The sequence below is a fragment of the Dryobates pubescens genome, chromosome 11 (assembly GCF_014839835.1).
Source record: "Dryobates pubescens isolate bDryPub1 chromosome 11, bDryPub1.pri, whole genome shotgun sequence".
Lineage (NCBI taxonomy): Eukaryota > Metazoa > Chordata > Aves > Piciformes > Picidae > Dryobates > Dryobates pubescens.
The window spans coordinates 19,419,071-19,438,259 of NC_071622.1; the positions used below are offsets into that span (position 1 = coordinate 19,419,071).

At 40.9% G+C, this 19,189-nt stretch overlaps 2 protein-coding genes across 2 annotated transcripts; one reads left to right on the forward strand and one right to left on the reverse strand.

Moving 5' to 3' along the window:
• Positions 1-376: 376 nt before the first annotated feature.
• On the forward strand, positions 377-4,362 carry GNG5 (G protein subunit gamma 5). The gene is made up of 3 exons (XM_054165258.1): positions 377-543; positions 1,445-1,600; positions 3,559-4,362. The coding sequence occupies exons 1-2, from the start codon at positions 463-465 to the stop codon at positions 1,568-1,570; spliced, it is 207 nt and encodes a 68-aa protein (XP_054021233.1). The 5' UTR covers positions 377-462; the 3' UTR covers positions 1,571-1,600; positions 3,559-4,362.
• Positions 4,363-4,380: 18 nt separating this feature from the next.
• Positions 4,381-10,024, reverse strand: RPF1 (ribosome production factor 1 homolog). The gene is made up of 9 exons (XM_009900328.2): positions 9,863-10,024; positions 9,706-9,762; positions 8,447-8,527; positions 7,961-8,056; positions 7,120-7,273; positions 6,565-6,647; positions 5,909-6,090; positions 5,699-5,825; positions 4,381-4,899 (listed from the first exon to the last, which is right to left on the reverse strand). Exons 1-9 carry the CDS (start codon positions 10,022-10,024, stop codon positions 4,858-4,860), a joined length of 984 nt encoding a protein of 327 aa, XP_009898630.2. The 3' UTR covers positions 4,381-4,857.
• Positions 10,025-19,189: the final 9,165 nt, after the last annotated feature.

Below are 19,189 nucleotides of genomic sequence, written 5' to 3' on the forward strand. Positions count from 1 at the left end.
ACAGGTCTTTCTAAAAAGACTGTCCTCGTTTTCCTTATAAGACCCCTCTAAACTACTGAAGGGCCACAATAACGTCTCCCCGGACCCTTCTCCGAGCACAACAATCCCAGCGCTCTCAGCCCGTCTTCATAGGAAAGGTGCTCCAGCCCCCTCATCATCTTCGCTGCCCTTCTCTGGACTCGCTCCAAAAGGTGCGAGTCTTTCTTGTGCTGGGGACTCCTTTTATGGAGTTTATTGTTTCGGCGCTTCCGAGCGGTTCCCTGGTTCCCAGGCGTACCTAGCTCGAGGGCCGGCGCCGGGCTCTGTGCTGCTGCGGCCCCGCAGCGCCCCCCGCGGTGTAGGCGACCCAGGCCCCGGCTCTGGGCGCGGCGGCGGTTGCGCAGGCGCCGCCGGGCCGGAGAGTTTGGGACACGCTGGGAAGTTTGGACTGGGCGTGCTGCTGTGCTCGCCGCCGCTCCCACCATGTCGGGCTCCTCCAACGTGGCGGCCATGAAGAAGGTGGTGCAGCAGCTGCGCCTGGAAGCCAGCGTGACTCGCGTGAAGGTGAGAAGCGGAGCCGGGACGGGGCGGACGCGCCGCCATTACACTGTCCCTGGGGCCGCGCCCTGTGCCGTGCCTCGGAGGAGGCCAGGCCGCCCGCCGGGGCAGGACCAGGCCGGGGCAACCAGCTCCGACCTGCCCCGCCCTGCCGACCCTTCCTGGCGGCGGTACCTCGCTCTCTGACTTTAGCCCCAGGGCTCCGTCGGGCTTCCCTACCACTGCCGCCGCGTCCCGGGGCCCGGCCCGCTGCAGCCTCAGGCTTCCTGCAGCCTCTCGGGGACCCCCGGGAGCCGCTCTGTGAGCGAAGCGCTGCGCCACGGAAGGGGCGCAACCCTGCACTCCCCTTTCATTTTCTTACTTTGAAGAGTATCATCTCCCATCACACTCTGGTGAAAAGGGCACCTCCGGTCGGATTTACAACAGGTTGCTTCTGGCCTGGCACTGACAACGTAAAATGGAGACTGTCCTGGAAGACATCCTAAGTGCATTTAAACTTGTGCATTTTGGGGGTGAGGCTGGGTCCTGTCTGATTAGAGAAAGTGAACAAAGTGCAAATACGAGATACCAGTGAAGATGCTACCTCCTGAAACTTTGATTCTTTTTTATGAGTTGAGAGTTAAAGCAAGATGTCTTTTCATTGCTCTAAGTAGTACTGCCTACCAAGAACCCTTACACCTTCTCATCATAACGGTGGCTTTCCAGCATGTTGCTCATCTTTCAGCTTTAAAAGTTTAATTTTACTCTAATATTGCATAAGTTCTTGAAGAAACCAAAAAAGTATGATGAAACCATTGCATAAAATCTACATGAGCTGTATTGCAGAATCATTTAGCAGTACTGCTTATAATTTTGATGTAGTTACATCCTCAGTATAGAGTGTTAAATGAATTCTGATGTCTTTTAGGTTTCTCAGGCTGCAGCAGACTTGAAGCAGTTTTGCCTGCAGAATGCACAACATGATCCCTTACTGACAGGAGTATCATCAAGTACAAATCCTTTCAGACCCCAGAAAGTTTGTTCATTTTTGTAATTACGTAAACTACTTTGGTATCTTTCAGTGGTAAGTTGTTGAAATACTATCCATAAACTGTTCTGTCATTAAAAATAGCTGACTTTAAATAAGACCCTCTGTACTGAAAGTAAGAGGCACCTGACTTCTGCAGCTAGTGTTGGTCTAGGTCTCCATTTTGGGCCCCTTCTCTCCTGATTGTAGCTCTGTACTGGACACATAAGTGTTATGAGTAGCATTTAGCTGTTGCAGAGCTTCCAAAAGCTTCTGTTGCTCCAGCAAAGTAGTAGTGGGACCAGCTACTACTGAGCGGCTGTTTGAACTAGCCTGGTTGTACAGTAATTCAAGGGTATTGTTTCTCTCTTCTCACATAGTATTTACTTGTCTGACAAGTGTACAGGGTGAATTCCTTATTATGGCAGATAAAACAGACTTACTAAACTTTAAAAGAGCACTTCCAAAACTAGGTTAGTGGTGGTCTCCAAAAGCATTTCCCCCTATAGGACACAACCTCTAAGCCAAAAGAAAAAAGTATGTAGTGAAAGAATTGTATTGGCCCATACTCCATTCAAACAAGCTACTACATGCGTAGCAGTTAAATAGAAACAATTGAAAACTCATTTGGATTTCCATTCTAAAACTTTTACAGGTTCATTAGCACTACCAGTCTGGCATTCCTCAAAAATTCTGGTGATTTGATTTTAGACTAACCCATTTAGAAAGGCAGGTTTAGATCCTCTTCCCCATTGCCCCTTGATTTGGATCTGTTGGGGATGCGAGCATAAATAGGTTATTTTGAAGCACCTGATACACTGTTAACCATGGTTCACAATCCTCAGGAATCTTACAGCGAGTCCTAACCTTAAAGAATTCCGTAGCTGACTTACATCACCCAAAGATTGTACTTTGCTAGATTTGTGATTTTTAGACAGCTTTATAGAAAGGTGACTACAGGCAGGCAGAGTTGCTTAAACGTTGAACTGTGTACAAGGAGTGGTTCATGCTGTAAAGACCAGAGTAGCAGCAGTAGAGAGGTCAGTACTTAACTGTTTAACAAACAACACTTTCCCCATTGTTTTGAGGAATGAATTAGAGCATTGTAACTGAAATGTGCTTTAGAGTTGTTGCAGCTTTTAAACTTATTTCTATTGTGAAATTTACTAACTGTTCTTATTTAAAAGACACTATTCTGGGACACTTTTTGTTCACTACTGTAGCTTCAGCTTTAAAGGTTATTCCAGGAAGAAATCTGATCTATAAGCATTAAAGACAGGTAACCAATAAAAAGCCAAATAAACTGGTACTTTCATCAGTGACACAGTTCTTCACCACGGTTTGCCAAGCTCTAGTAATTCCTTGGTGTGGAAGTCAGGAAGTTTCCTCTTCCCACACACAAGGCAGAAAATATTAAGCCTTTTATTTCTCAATTACAACCCTGACCCTCCCTCTTTCTCATTTTGGAACAGAGCACTTGTTTCTGCTGATTTGACAGGCAAAAGTCATTAGAACAGCAGTTTTGGTTACAGTACCTACATGGGAAATTCATCTTTCATTCTATCTCTTGCAAGCACTTCCTCAAAACTGACAATTTCTTAATTATAATCTTGGTGTTTCCATGATAAGACAATGGAGTTCATGTTTGCAGAGGCAGCACTGCCTCTGTGGAGCAAAGAGAAAGCGTAATTAGTTACATAGATTCCCTCAGCTTTTCAAAGGCAAAGTAGATGCAAGCTGCCTTTTTCTATACTTGTTTGGCTTCCAGAAGACACTAAGCTTCAGTGCTTTTGTAACAGGCTTGATAATCTTACTGTACCCTTAGGGATAGCTTCATGGGTTTAAAAATTTGTTTAATGAACTAACAGTTTTATAAAACAGCTAACAGCTATGGAAAAACGGTATCTCTTTTCTAAATGGCTATCCATGGCATAATCTGAAGGTATGCCTGAGACAGAGAAATGGATCAATGCTAAATGAAGAAATTCTAACTAGACTTTGGTTTTGTTTTTCAGATCTTTTAGCATCTTTTCCTAGCTGCTGATGTGTGTATGAGCAGAGTGCCTCAAGGAGCAGCCTGGTTTGAAGTCTGTACAAAAGCTTGTCTTGAACGTGCCAAATCTAACTGTTAAATTGCTACTGTTGTCGAACCTCTTACCATCTACCTCTCCAAAGGAACTGTATGGTAGTTACAATACTTGTTTCATAAGGGAATCAGTTTTATATGCCAAGCAAAAAATAAAAGTGTCTTGATGTAGTCTGGTCCTGAAATTACTGTACCAAGTTGATTAACTTCTGGTTATGCTGACACCCCACCAGTTACTGCATCCCTCTGCAGCAGCTGGAAAGCACATAGAGGAGTCTACCTTTAAACATTCCATGCTGCTGCAGGTTTGCCTGGGGGTTAAGTTATACAGAACAACAAGAATTCATCAGTACTATGCTTAGAAGCCTATTAGAAATATAATTCAACTCTATAGTTGTCCCACATCATAGACATCATGTAAAGGGTAACTTAACATGAGTAACTTCATTATTGTTAGATGAGATAGCTTTACATGCTTTCTGTAAGCTCACCTTATGAACTCTTTCCTATCGGCGTTTTACTTCATTTTGATACAAGAATATCAACTGCTTTGGGTATACACGTCTTCTAAATGGGACATTTACAGAAGAAATACCTGTAGGAGTCAAGCATGTTAATTTTGTAACTTCTGCAACATGGCTATTTTATGTAAGTTTTTAATGAAATAAAATACTACAGACTTCCTGGATTGCATACAGTCTTCTCAATGTTCTCTATAGAGGAGCCCATTTTTGCAAAAACTATTCAGGGAACAGTATACTTTAAGTCAGAAAGAGGTTCAAAATTATGTTTTAGTTAATGGAAGATGTGTGGGCTTACCTGCTTTAAGAGAAAAAAGCTGTATAACTAGAAATACTTTATTCTGAAAATACATTTAAACAAAATATTTGTTGTCTTTAATATTGTAAACGTCACTTATCTCTACAGCACAACAGGAGTCATGGCAGATCTTCAGCAACAGCTAAATTACATTTACGGCTCTGACATTGCTGTTGGTTTTCCTGCTAAATTGGAAAGAGAGTCATGGTTCTCATTGTGTCAGAGTCAGCTACAAACAGGAAGAAATATGCGTCCTACTTGATGTGCTCCTTGATAAAGTTTTCATGTTTGCATATGTCTTTCTGCTGACAGATACTGTTCAGTATTATCATTAGATGGGAGTCTGAGATAATCCACAATTCAAAGCAGTTGTGTTTCTGGTTGGCAGCAATTGGCAGATAGCTATCCCTCATAAGTGGAATTTTCTTCTACTTGTGTCCATTTCTCGGCGCTGAAATTTAAAAGAGAAATTATTAACCAGCAAATTTATGTATGAGATACAAACAAGGCTGACCACTCCAGTTTAAAGTAGACTAGGCAGTCAAATGTGTCACAGTTACAATGCAGTTGGCTTTTCTAGTCTAACAATAGAGAAGAATTCGAGATGACCAAGTTAGAACTGAAAAACACATAGAAGTTCTCTGTACCTGACAGCAAAACGTATTTAAAACAAACAAGGTCACCCATTTCATGCATTACGCCAGGAGTGTTAGAATTTTCCTTCTGGTGTAACTTGGGATATTTGCCCTTAAGTTTTGCCTATCAACCACAGTTCCACAGTAGAAAGGACTGGAAAAGTAATTTATCATTGCCTAGAGTAATATTTCAATTTCACTAGAAGAGTGTTGTCAGTGTTACTCTCCCTTCACTAGTAAGAAGTGGCATTTATGAAAATAGCTTAGTGACTTAGATGTTATGATTCTTGCCTTCGCACAAAAATGGCCCTAATCAAGTTACTGGGCTTCCAATAATAGCTCATACCAGGGGAATATTTTTCACATCTGCTTCTATCTGTGTATGTTAAAGAAACTGGTATATTGATACTTATTATCCTTGTTATTTTTGACTTGCAACGTAGCAGAATGTTTCTCCTCTGCATATTTCTCAAAACATACCTCTAAATCTTTCAGTTAAATACTTTTATGCATTGAGAGCTGCATTCATACTGATTTTTAGGCTAAGATTTGTGGTTAGGTTTCATGTCAGATTTACTCTCCCAAGCAGGACTATTCTCATTACTTAAGACATACCTTATGAATCCATTCATATTCTCCAAATTTGGAATCAAAAGTTCCTTTTTGAAGAGACCTCAGCTTTAATGTAAAACGTGGCCCAAGTTCCTGAATTCCCACTTTCTTTTCACTCTTGAAGATATATCTTGGGGGGGGGAAAAATTAACTAAATTAGGAAGTAAGTTACAAGAACATTCTCTCATTTGTGAGTTTTGTGGAAAACATCACCTGTGGAATCTGAAAAAGATGTAGTCTCGCTGGTTGTGAAAGGTAGCTACTTGTCTTCCAATGAACTGAGGATCATGAGGGAAGAGAGAAGCAAACATGCGACCAACAGAATGCCCAAGTCGCGTTGTAAAATTATTCAGGATTACTTCAGGTGCGTGTTCTGTGGGCTCCTTCCCTTTTCGCTGAAATGAAAGCAGCAGAGTGCAAAGAATACAAAAAATGCAAAAGGATTTTAATCTACCATTGAAGTGCTTGACATAACATAGGGGGAAGACAACTAGGGCCAGCTTCTTATAAACCTGCTGATAACATGCCATAATTTTTTCGAACAAGTCTGTATGCAAGTAAAAGAGCAACTGGTAACATAAGGAACTATGGTTTGACAGCATAAACTGAAGGAACAAATAATTTTACACTTCCTCTCTCCTGCACCAACTTCCACTCCTGGTACCAATCATTACAGCAAATAAATGCAGTCTCCTCTCTTACTACCAAGTAAGAATATATAGGATTCTTCCTTAATAAGAACAGATTATACTACTTGGCCTCCTCTTGGCTTATGAAAAAGCACAAGATCAGCTGAAGCGTACAACCAGGTCTGAACATATTTACCATTAGACAATGCAGTACTCATTTAAAAACCGCTGGAATCTCACCTTTATTTCTTTACGCAAACGGACACTACTCATTCTAAAATGAGCTGTTGGACCATCAGGCAGATGACTTAATACAAGACCATCTGTTCACAGAGTTAAAGGCTGGTAAAATTTCATATTTACAGAGGAACACTTATTTGCAAAGTGCAGTATTCTATCCATCATCTATGCTTTATTTATAAGGCTTCATACTTTTGACATACCTTCATAAACTAGTTACCTATGTCAACTGTTCTGTTTCAATACCTAAAAAGAGTATAGTCTATCACTTTCTCCTTTACTAACTAGTGATGTTTTATCCAGGCAGCAAAACCTCCTTGTTAATCAGTTAAATTTACTGACAGTAACAATATTTATTAATACAAAGCCAAGCCCCATTATCCATCAGATACTCCAGCTGGCACAGTGATGTCTAACTCTAGCTACACTGTAAGCTGTACATCAATGAGAAAAAAATTCCAGAATACACACTTTGATGCACACTGAAGAATTCGTTTCTTTCCCTAATAGGCACAGAATTAGTGCATCTACTTCAACAAATACACAAAAGGATACTTGGTATTTTGCGATCTTCATTAATGACAATTAAATCTGTGAAGTCCCTTGCAATACACTGTGGAATAATCCTTTTCAGAGCCAGTCCCCTTCGATAGTAGACGTGCGAGTTAGGTATAACAGTAGACAGTTGTTCACAGAATCTCACTGTTCTCTGCAAAACAGGTGTTCAATTGTAATGAGGTAAATACTGTACCAAATTCAAGTACCTGGGGAACAGAGGATCCCTCCTTCCAACCGCCTTCCCTTGTGATATATTAACTCCCATATCTCCATAGAGATTTAAGATAAGCTATTAAATTACTTCAGTCAGTGGGGAATATTTACATTAAAGATTGCAGCACACCAAGAACTTTTCCATTTTTTTATAAAGGATGATTTCCCCTCCCTCAATCAGAGAAAAGCAGGAAAATCAAAAAACCATAACCTCAAAACTCATTACAGACAGTGATTTACAAGAATTTTGTAACATTTCAAAATACAACTATTTCAGGTACCAATGTCTGAGTTTCCAGGTTTATGAGGGGCACTTTTTTCTAGTCTCTAAAACCACTTCTTTAATGAATTTCACAAATGTCAGTAATCTCCCCCAGATAGTTAATGCAGACCATTTCAACACAAGAACATACATGAGGATGCTTTTTGTTAAGAGACAAACAGTGCTGAAGAATCTAATGGATTACACATATGTACAAGGTTGTTGACAGTCACTAAAGAAAACAGATGGAAAAAAGCCCTGTGAAAGCTACTATTTGCAGCTTTAATTTACCAATCACAGTATGAAAACAGTGGTATCTCAACCAGTTGATTGCTTACAACTCTCCAGGTAAAACATACATACCCCACGAGGTCTGTCTGATGTTGTAATGAGAATCTTGGGAACTGTCTGCCTATTGAAGTATGGTGCAAATTCATCAGTTGCTTCATCAAAAGCAACCTGGAAGAACAGAAATCTTGTTAATCCACCATATACAAAATAACTGTAGAACAATTGTTCAATCTGATCCAAATTTTGATTAAATTGAATTTAGTAGGAAAAAGGTCCATTCACAACATCTATCCCATAATTACCATAAAGCATGTGTTTTTTATATTGTTAATAATCTGGTGTGAAGAACACCAGCAGGTCCTACTATCAAATACAAATGGCAATTATCTAATGTAGATAATATGAAAGAATAACCTAGTGAACCTATCACGTGTAAAAAGTAATGCATCAACACCTTAACAGGAGACTGGTGAACACTAAGCTTCATCAATCCATTTTATGTCCTTCCTTTGGAACAAAGCAACAGTTAAGTAGCACATACAGAAATTAAGCAGCTACCTCGTCGTCATTGGGGTCTACAGTAGTTTCATCATACACTCTCTGATTTTCAATCGTCTTTGGTATGGCTTTTGGAGGTGCCTAAAATAAATGGGTTTATTAGTATAACACATTTATGCAAATACAATGTACTGCAAAAAACCACATTCATACTGCCATGGCACTGTGCATATTCCTACACAGAATTAGAATTATTATTTATTCTGTAACAGCTTCTAAAAAAAGAAGATGCATCACCTTGTTTAAGAATATGTATGGTTATTGGGACACTAAGGACCACAGTATCACAGAACTGCCAGGTTGGATGGGATCCCAAGGATCATCTTATCCAACTCTTCTAGGTGATAGTGTAGCTCAAAAGAAACAGCCCAGCAACTTGTCAAGCCAAGTCTTGCAACTGTCCACTGTGGGGGAACCCACTACTTCTCCTAGGAGATAATTCCAACATCTAACTGTTCTCATAGTGAAAATTTTTCTTCCAGACTCCAATCAGAATTTTCCTAGGAGCAACTTGTGCCCATTATCCTTTTTTTTCTCTGGAGAAGCAGCTCTAGAACAGCGACACTGGCAGATTTCAGTCTACTTAAGAAACAGCATTCAAAACTTCAACCAACCAACCAAACAAACAAAAAATGGGAACTTCCTATCAATTTTTCTTCCACAGAAAAAAAATTGCTTATGATTTTTACCCTGTTTAATTACATTACTCTTATAAGATTATGATTCTGCAGTAACTCACAATTGACCATCTTCAACTCTCGATAGACTTTGGAATAGTTCAGGAAAAGAAGCAAACCCTTTGTTTGTGCTGAGGCTCAGAAACAAGCAGACAACTGCTCTGGGAAGGGTTTGGTGAGATCTGATTGTAAGTAATCTCTCTGTAAATTAAAACTAGTGTTTAATTCTTAAGATCATCAATGCCTTGGCATTATTAGCTTAAAACCTACCCCGCCCGACTATAGCATCGTTTAAAACAGTACTGACAACGTTTCTAAGCTCAGCTGTTTGCTACCTCCGCTTACACAACAGTGTCTCTGAAAGCTACCACAGCCACCCAGTATCGAGGTCACTGCTCCACTTAACTAAGTCTGTGCAGAAACCGTTTCACTCACGAAAATGAAGAGCCTCCAGCACAAGACTGAGCTGAAGAACCATCACAAAGGTGAACTCTCCCGTTCGCGGCAGAGCACCACGCCCCTTCAATGGGAACTGCCTCGCCACGACACGGGGCCACAGCAAGCTGCGGTCGGAGCCCTTACTTTGTCCCCAAGGGCTTCTCGCTCCTTTTTTCGCTTCTTCTTGGCGGCGAGTTTCTCCTAGTGGAAAAGGAAGAGCGACCCGTTAGTCAGACCCGCTGCCCAGCCGGAGCCTCCCTCCGCCCCAAGGTAATGCTCACGGCGCTGGGCCCTGCCTCACCTTTCTCTGCTGCTGCTTCCAGCGAAGGAACATGAAGTGCCGCCGCTGCTTGTTTTTGATCTCAGAAACGCTGAAGGTCGGTGGAAAGAGAACCCGCTCCTGGGCCGGCTGCCCGCCATCCTCCGCCGCGGAGCCCTGAGGGCCGCTGCCGTCACCCGCCATGCTGGAACTCTGACTCCTCACCCCTAACCTCTGACCTCTGCCCCGCCCGCCGGGGAAGCACGCGCTCCGCCGGCCGGAAACACGCTCTCCCGCCGCGCACGCGCGCAGGGGTTCGGGCGGCAGCTGGGCGCGGCGCGCGCGCTGGGCGGGCCTCGGGGGAGGCTGGGGGCGGTGCCCGTTTGTCCGGTGCGAGAAGGCACGTACCGAAAGGCGCGTGTGGTCGCACGCGGAGCGCCGAGGAGCGGTGGCTGGGCCGTGGTCGCGGTCGTTGTGCGAGTCGCAGGAGGGCCCAGCGCCGTCTCCCTCTGGCCGTGACTCTGCGCAGGCTGAGCGCGGGCTATTGCAGAGCCTGTTCCTTCACTGCAGGTGCCTGCAAAACGGCCAAAAGAGTTGCTCCGCAGGCGACAAAACTCGAGATAAAAGGAGAATATTTAATGCATGTTGTCACTGCAGTGGCTTTTATAATCTGGATTAACTATCAAAAAGGGAAACGTTAAGCAAACATGACACACCGGTGGATTTGCATTGATGATAGCAACATCATGACCCAGTAGTGTGTTCCTAATGTGCACGCATTCCACGGTCACGGAATCGCTCATAATCATAGCGTGGTAGGGCTTCGGAAGGACTTCTGAAGGTCACCTAGTCCAGCACCCTGGCTACAGCAGGACCATTTAGAGTAAATCGTTCAGGAGCTTGGCAGGTTTGAATGCCTCCAGAGATGGGAAGCCCTACAAAATCTACTGGCAGCCTGTTCCAGTGCTCTGCCACCCTCAAAGTGAAAAACTTTTGCATGACGTTTATGTGGAATCTTCTATATTCCAGTTTGTACCCCCCACCCCTTGTCCTGTCACTGGACAACACTGAGAGGAATCTGGCTCCAGCCTCCTGGCACTTGCCTTTTAGATTCTCAGAAGCATTAATGAGATCCCCACTAAGTCTCCACCAGGCTTCAGATTTCTCGCAGTGACTTAAGTAGTGGGAAGTACAAATACTATTTTGCATTGGTAAGTTTCTTTTACTAGAAAAATGAAAAAATCTGTGATCATGAATGTAAAGATAATGGAAAGTGATCTAGAAATAACCTGAACTAGACAGTCTCAAGCCTACTTCTGTCCTATAAACTAATTTAACTCCTCTTAACTCATCTTCCTTCACTGAGGTTATTTCTGCTTAACAGAGATGTAAATGAAAGATCAAAGGCCTCATTATGCACATACCCATATTCTTCTGGCCTCACTCCCATTTTTGTCAAAGAAAATACTTCAGCTATCCACAGTGCCTTAAGGATAAGTGGTTTCCATGGTAATTAAGGTTTGGAGGATTTAGTTGAGAATATGCTAACCAAGGACTTTCTGTTACTTTATCACACTAGCTGATTCAAATATCCAAGATTGCAAGTCATTAGCAGAGATTTTCATCACTGCTGTTGGCAGAGCCAATAGGGTGTTCTAAGCTATTTGCAGTTCCAGTTTGCAGTGGTGTTTTTTGTTGGTGTGACTGCAAATTGATATGCAGCATAATTGTGTGAAGCTCAGTGAGTATTTACATGTGGAAAACCCCCCCCATATTATCATCCTCCCTTCCAGCAACAGGAAAGACAACACCTAATATTATTCAAAGATTTTTCTTCTGAGCACTCACAGGAACAAAATAATGATACATAATAATACAAAAACTTCCCAGGGCAGGGGAAGGACAATAAAAGGTCACCAGAATTCCATTGTGGAGTTCAGAAAAATAAGATCACTAACAGATACAATTATAACTTCAATAGAAGACCCAATTACTAAGTCTATTAATAGTTTCTTCATAGAGCAGGGTCCAGGGTCTTTTGCTTATTTTAGCTATGAACTCTTCTGCGCATTTTAACCAGGATACTCTTTTTCTTTTTTTAACAACTAAGGTTGCATTGCCAGAAAACTGTCTTTTGGAAGAAGCTGCTTGGTTAAAAAACAAACCAACAAAAGAAAATACAAAAAAACCAAAGCTCAAATCACCACCAACAAAACCAAAGAGAAAACGCCAACAACTTTGATTTGTATGAACCAAAAAGTAAGATCTGCAGTGGAGAGCAATGAGTGAAGACATATTTTTCATGTCAGTGCTTTCAGAAGAACCCTTTAAGTAAATTACCACTAACCCAGCTGCAGGAGTGGAAGCATCATTTTGAATTGTCTCAATAGTGCACTGGAGCGCTGGGCGAGGGGGTATTGATTTTCTGTTATTTTAAACAACTGAAAAATATTCTGTTAATAAATTGAGAGGGACAAAAATTCACCCAGGAAAATAAAATTAACTTAGAGAATATTTTTTGAAGGAGATGAGAAGAGGGTAAGGTGCATATGGATATAAGAATTTTTTAGAAGAGAACTGCTAGTTGTTTGTTTTGTTTTTTTTTTAATATTTAAAACTAAACATTTTGCTATTTTCCTGTTTTGTTTTTTCTTAGTTTCCTTACCTGAAGGCAGAGACAACATACTACTTGTGTTCAATATTCATTACACTGAAAATGCAGTGCTCCAAACCAAACAAGGCATTGTCTATGTTGGAAGAGAGACATGCCTTACAGGCTTCTTTCTTTCTTCCTACACAATACCGTTTCACTTGAAAAAATAAAGAGTGGTTGTATATGTTTTTTAAATGGATTCATTTAACTATAGTTATATTGCCGTGTTAGTATGTCAAAGCAATTCCCCTTGGAATCAGTGTGCCAGAATTCTTTGTGGTTGTTGCTAAATTGACAGTAGTAGTTTGAAGATCACAGGATCCACAAGCAGTTTCTGTAAAGCAGTGTCTCAGTTTTAGGATTCTTGGTGGATTAGTAGAGTAGAGACAAGGGAGAAGTGACTGATTTTCCTCTGGGACAAAATCCCCCAAGTCATACAGTTGGAAACGATATTGATGTGGATCTAAAACTGGTGAGGAGAGAGGAAATACAAGGAACATGAGGGTCACAACAAAACATGAGTAAGAAGTGAGGTGGCTTAAGATTCCCTCAAGGGCTGTCTTTGCTGAAGTCCATGTTTATGGGACTCAAAACCTTCTGCAGGACCCCTAGGCCCTCTGAACTTTCTGTTGGTGGTGACAAGTATGTGTAAACTGTTGAAGTTAGTGCTGTGTACTGGTAGTCAAGCTAAATCAGAGAGGCTTATACATTTAAAAAGCACAAGGCAATGCAGATCAGAAATATGAGTTGGGGCCTTGCAGTATGGTTACATGATGTTGCAGCAGGCATCCTTTGTTCAGCTGCCTGGTAGGGCTGTCAGAAGCAGACTGCTGAAATAAGACAAGTGTACTCTTCATGTTCTTGCATTCAGAGTTAGTTCTCCCATCCCTTCATGGCACTGAGTAGACAATACAGTTGTACCTCAAGGTCCAGGGTTTATTATCCTTGTTAGTATCTCACCCTTGAGGTTGCAGAGCAGTTAGTACATCATTGGTCATGCCTGAGCCTCACCAGGACCCTCAAAACAGACATTCTTCACATTCTTGCAGCCTCTCTGGTAGGCATTCTCAGGGACTGTCTAACAGCAGTGACTGTGTAGAAAAGTTGATGATAGTAGCTTTCCTTAACTCATAGTTCAAAAGTTACTTACATTTGATACAGAAGACATGAGTCTCAGCCTCTTGAGATTGAGTTTCATCTTTGCTTTCAATGGAACACTGAAGCCACAAGCCTACAGTTTCTTCAGAGGTGAGAGCTGTCTTCATTCTTCCAACTGAAGCTATTCCTGCATGCAGAATAAGATAACAAAAATGCTGGACCAAATAGCTACTGGCTGGGGCACACTCTCCCTGAAAGGAAGGACTATGGGATTCCTGTCCAGGTCTTGGTATTCTCCCTATAGTTAAACAGCAGAGCAGAAACAAGCTGTAGAGAATGGACTGTAACCAGGTTCAGTCTCTAGGTGTGTGCCCTCATCACTGGGTTAAAGTGTGTGGTTCCTTTTACACTCCTGGCCTGATGCTCTATTGGGCTTTTTGCACACTGATTGTGAACTCACCAGGGTGGAATACTCAGAGTGATGGGAGATGCTTGCTGTGGTGGTGGGGATCTGTGTTTGAGCTGACATTTGAGCATGGGCCCACCACAATGTTCTATCATACGAAAGATGGACATCTATAGTGTCACTTTTTAAGAGAAAGCCTGCATTGTATTTTGTAGAGAGCTTAGGCCTGTGATGCTTGCCACGTGTTACTGTACCAAGCCATCTGGGATCTCTGCTGTAGAAAAGCCTCTTGTTCATCCAGCCAGGCATAAGCACAAAATCAATGCTAAACTGCTTAGCTCTTTCCAGACTGTTCCCAGAGCTGTTTCTTTGAGGGAGCACTATGTATGGGAGTGAAGTAAAATTACAAGGTGCCTATGCAGGAATTCTGTGGGTATTTTTCAAGATCATATTTGGGGGCTTACAGGCTTGCATTCCTTAGTGTATCTTGCCTAATGGAAAAAACCAGGGATCGTGCTCAGTAAGTTGAGTATTACTTAACATTTCAGGATGAACATATGTGCTCCCAATGCCTGTCCTCACCCCATAACTCAACAGAAAAAAATATTTTCATATCCTTTTCTGAGTTACTCCTCTTACAGTATCTGAGCTGTGTACAAACATTAAGGTACTTATTGGAAATAAGGTATTATGGCCATTATAGAGACAGAATAATTAAACAAGTTTGTCAAAACAAATTTTATCAAACATATCTGTGAATCTAGAATGCTCAGTGTAAAACCTCCAAAGCTGGATATTTTGAGAATATTTAGCACCATATGTTCAAACTGCAAGTATGTTCAGTTAGGTTCACAAATTAACTTCACTGTGCTCAGGATCATTCTAGTTACCAGATTCCACTCTGTTGCCTCCTCTAGGTCATTAATAAGGACATTAGGTGTTTTGGGCCTTGTATGGATCCCTAAGGAGTACCACTAGTTACTAGCCACCTTTTTAGTGGACCTTGCACTGCTGATCAACACCCCATGTACTCCACAGGCCAGCTGATTATCCATCCACTTTGTGATACATTTTTCCACTCCATATTTCACCAATGTGACTGTAAGGGTACTGTGGGAGACCATGCTGAAGGCCTTCCTAAAGTCAAGGTAAACAGCATGCACTGCTTTTCCTCTGCTGAGCCAGTCTTTCTATCAAGGGTTTGCCCTTCGTAGAGCCACAGTATACACTCAGCCACCTTTATGTCTCTCAGTTGACTGGAAATGTCTTCCAGGAGTATTTGTTCCATGATGATCCAGGGAATGGAGGTGAGGCTGAGAGACATGTAGTTCCCTGACTCTTCCATCCTGCTCTTCTTTAAGTTGAAGCAATTCAACTTAGTGTAACTCTCTTGCTGTACTGTGTGAAGAGCCTGACCACTGATGAATGTAAATGGTCTAACATCTCAGAACATGTATGTCTGTGCATGTGAGAAAAAATCTGAGAGAGCAAAACTTAAATAGTCTAAGGAAAGATTAAACAAAGCAAAGCATTTTAAAAAGAAGGCTATTTTTTTCTGTATTCTTGCAAAACAACTTCACAGATGTTTTACTCAAAATTACAGAAATTCCATAGTCTGCTCTATGTGGATATCCAGTTTTAAACCCCACTAGAGTGAAAAAAAATTTGCTTTAGAGCTACTGTGCATATGGATGTCAACACAATCTTAAACATGTAGTTATAACTGACATTACAATAATTCCTTCCCAAAGGACCTATCAGGATGGCTTAGCTGGCCATTATCTTAATGTGGGATGATGAGCCTGATGAATACTGGGTGTCACTACAAGTCTGTCAGCACTTCTGGCTAGTTAGTAGCTTAGTAGATAATACATTAATTGTATGTTTAAAAAAAAAAGAGTAGATTAAATCTACTAGATAATACATTAATTGCATGGGGGGGGAAAAAAGGTTTGCTGGAGGTTCAAGTGCCTAAGGCAAAAAACTGGAATACTTCCCAAAAGATAAATTCTGTGAACAAGACAATGATCACTTGATAGGCCAGATAGACTTTTTGAGAAGTTTATCCAATAGGTACCCATGGCAAAGTGCTGAAGAAACATCTGCTATTTCCAACCTGGTATTTTGCTCAATTAGTTTTGCTGCTTCTGGAGATCGCTGTCCTTTTGTAAAGAATTGTCCTGCAAAAGGCAATATTTCACCAGCTTTGTGGATATGGAGAAATCTTGTGCTTCTTGGGATGTGTGTGGACCTCTTCGTAGGAAGTAATGCTACTACCTTTCTGCTGGTGGCAATTACCCATGGCTTGGGGTACCTTAATAAAACATAATGAAAAGGAGTTTATCCATCATTAGAGTGTGGCTTATTTCTATCCAGGTATTTTTCTGAATGTGCTACCTTGTGTTTTCATTTTGTTTATTGACTCCTTGTTACCTTACATTAAGACATATTTATCACAGTATCACAGTATCACCAAGGTTGGAAGAGACCTCAAAGATCGAGTCCAACCTGTCACCACAGACCTCATGACTAGACCATGGCACCAAGTGCAGTGGAACAATTTCTTTGAAATATGTAGAATTTGGTGTGGCAAATGATTTTCCTTCTTTTTCTGCTTGCAGGTTGCCTACAGATATCTTAAGCATTTTCTCCTTGTTGAAAATCACTGCAATGCAATTTGTAGGTGTTAGTATAAAAATAAGGTAACTATTCTGTAACAGAGTAAAATGCCTCAAGTGAAGTCGATGTTCACCTTGCAGATCACTCTTAACTCTATGGTAACAGCACACATATTATCAACACTTAATCAAGGTTTATTGCTTAAATATTCTATTTTAATACATTTCAGTGTCTGCCTTTATTCCTCTTTAGCTCTTAGTAGATACTTTACATTTTAAACTGGGAAAAAATTAGGATCTTTTTCTGCTTGGCATTATTAGTATTTATAAATGGCTAGTAACACATATATTAGTTAGTGTACCAGAATCTGTGGTAAGATGAGCTAACTTGAGTGATGCACATTTTAATGTAGCTAAGTGCAGGCTAGTTTTTGTAGGAAAGAAAAATGTCCATCACTTACCTGAAGGACTGCACTACACAAAGTGGTACAGAAAAGCAATTAAGAGCACACAAAAATGCTATTCTGGTGGATAAATGTGAGGAGCACACTGTAGCAATTGGGATTTCATTGGTGGAGCATACTGCCGTGTCTTGGCCAGGTACCTAGACAAAAATTGAGAAACTGGTTAAGCAGAGCTATATGATTGATCTGGGATCTAGAAACCCTTCTTACAGAAGGGACATAAAAAGTTTAATCTCGTTACCTATCTATGAATCACATAAGGGCTATCTCACCTGGCATTACATAAATAAAGAGAATAATTGTATTAACAAAAATCTTCAGCTTAGGAGACAAATCTTTTAAAAAATGTAGTGTTTGAAAACTGAGCTAGGAGGCATTTTTAATTAAAACCAAAACAAAACTAAACAAAGTAAAATTGTTAGATTAACTAAGCCTGGGGATGGGGGGGTGGCAGGGGAATGGATGGGAGTGGGGTATGTGGAATTGGATGCATAGGCCTGTGAAGTATTCCCTGTCACCTGAAATCTTTAAATCAAGAAGGTGGATTTTTTCCAAAGAAAGTGCTCTAGCTCCACCTGAGATTGCATAGACATCATTGATCTAATTGTCACATCTACTGTGCAAAAGGTCAGATTGGGGAATCATGGAGCTTTCTTCTGGCATCTGTGATGCTATGAAACATCAAAATGGAGCAAGAAAAAAGGAAAACTCTTTAAAATATTCTAAAATGATTTCAAAATATCTGCCATAATAGCCAGATGGCATGTGGTTAGAGAGCAATCAATGGGTTATATTACAGGGTTTTTCTTCTGTTTGTATTGCTGAGCTTTGATGAACACTCACTAGAATTGCAGAATCTCTTTTATTTAAGGCTACCCAGTACCTTTGCCCTGATAAGAATGTGTTTCCTTTCTTTATTGGTTTATCAGATCTTTTAAGACTGGTATTTCCATGATGGGTGTTCACCTCAGGATAACCTTCTGGAACCCTTAATTCTGTATTTGGTAGCGATCATAACCAGTATCAAAAAACAAAGTGACCCAAGCTAGTAAACCCAAATGCTAATGCAAGAAGTTGTTTCAAAGTATTAGATTGGTGGGATAATTTGGATATCTGCCAGGACATTTCCTTCCCTTTTATATTATAAATTCTCAGTGTCAGAACTTTTTTCTTACATGTTGATAAAATACGAACATGCTTTTGGTTGTTTATAAATGCTAATCACAAAATAACCAAGTTAATGAACATTGCAAGACACTTAGCTGGCAACATGTAATAACCTCAGTGTCAGATAAACTCTTTTTTTCCAGTATGCATATGTAGCTCTTATTAATGAAACTCAAGCTGCACCTAATTACTAGTAACAGAAAATCACAGGCGTTTACCTCCCACATACAGAGCCACACCTTGCCCTCCAGGAAATCCAGAAAGCTTCCCAAGAACTGCCCCTAGCTCTGCCCTAGATTTCAGCCTCTTCTGTAACATTTTACAGTCGAAGCTTATCAAAGCAAAGCTTGTCTAGTGTGCAGGGTTTGACTGAATGAAGAAAAGGGACTCATAATGAAACCTGATCTTAAGCTAGATCTTTTATTACTGTAGGGATCTTTTATTACCATAGCTCTTTTGCTTGGTCTGCACAGTTCAGCAAGTTTGGTGCTCTGTGTAACAGACTGATGCTGAGGACTCTCTTTTCCCTGCATTAGGAGAGAGATGATAGAATCAAAAGGATTGTTTCAAGTAAAAGTTACCATACAAGATGATGAAGAAGATTTAGCTAAGGTAGTATTTTCCTTTGTCTGTATTTCCAATTTGACCATACCTTCTTCCTGCTCGTGAAAATATTTTGTTTCCTAAATTTGTATGGGATTATTGATGAAAGAGGTGGTATGACATGGTTATCTTTGGCAGGAGAGAGCTAGGCTAAAGGTTCAAGCCCCTTTCTTTTTTTAATTTCACCAGGAGAGTTTCAAGTGCATTTGAAAAGAGATGACAGCATTCATACTGATGCTGGGATTGTATCCATCAGCTGAGAATGCATCTGGTCATGGCCTCTGCAATTCCACTCCAAATGTACAGTAGTAATGCCAGTATGGGATTCAGGAGGCTTGTCCTGTCCTCAGCTTCCTTCTT

Bases quoted from the DNA above. Each gene is read 5' to 3' on its own strand.
- GNG5 (XM_054165258.1), top strand. From the start codon at position 463: ATGTCGGGCTCCTCCAACGTGGCGGCCATGAAGAAGGTGGTGCAGCAG. The intron at 544-1,444 runs GTGAGAAGCGGA...GATGTCTTTTAG, and splicing joins CCAGCGTGACTCGCGTGAAG to GTTTCTCAGGCTGCAGCAGA.
- RPF1 (XM_009900328.2), bottom strand. From the start codon at position 10,024: ATGGCGGGTGACGGCAGCGGCCCTCAGGGCTCCGCGGCGGAGGATGGC. The intron at 9,763-9,862 runs GTGAGGCAGGGC...CTTTTCCACTAG, and splicing joins GGAAGCAGCAGCAGAGAAAG to GAGAAACTCGCCGCCAAGAA. The intron at 6,648-7,119 runs GTATCCTTTTGT...CTCTGTGAACAG, and splicing joins TGAAGATCGCAAAATACCAA to ATGGTCTTGTATTAAGTCAT.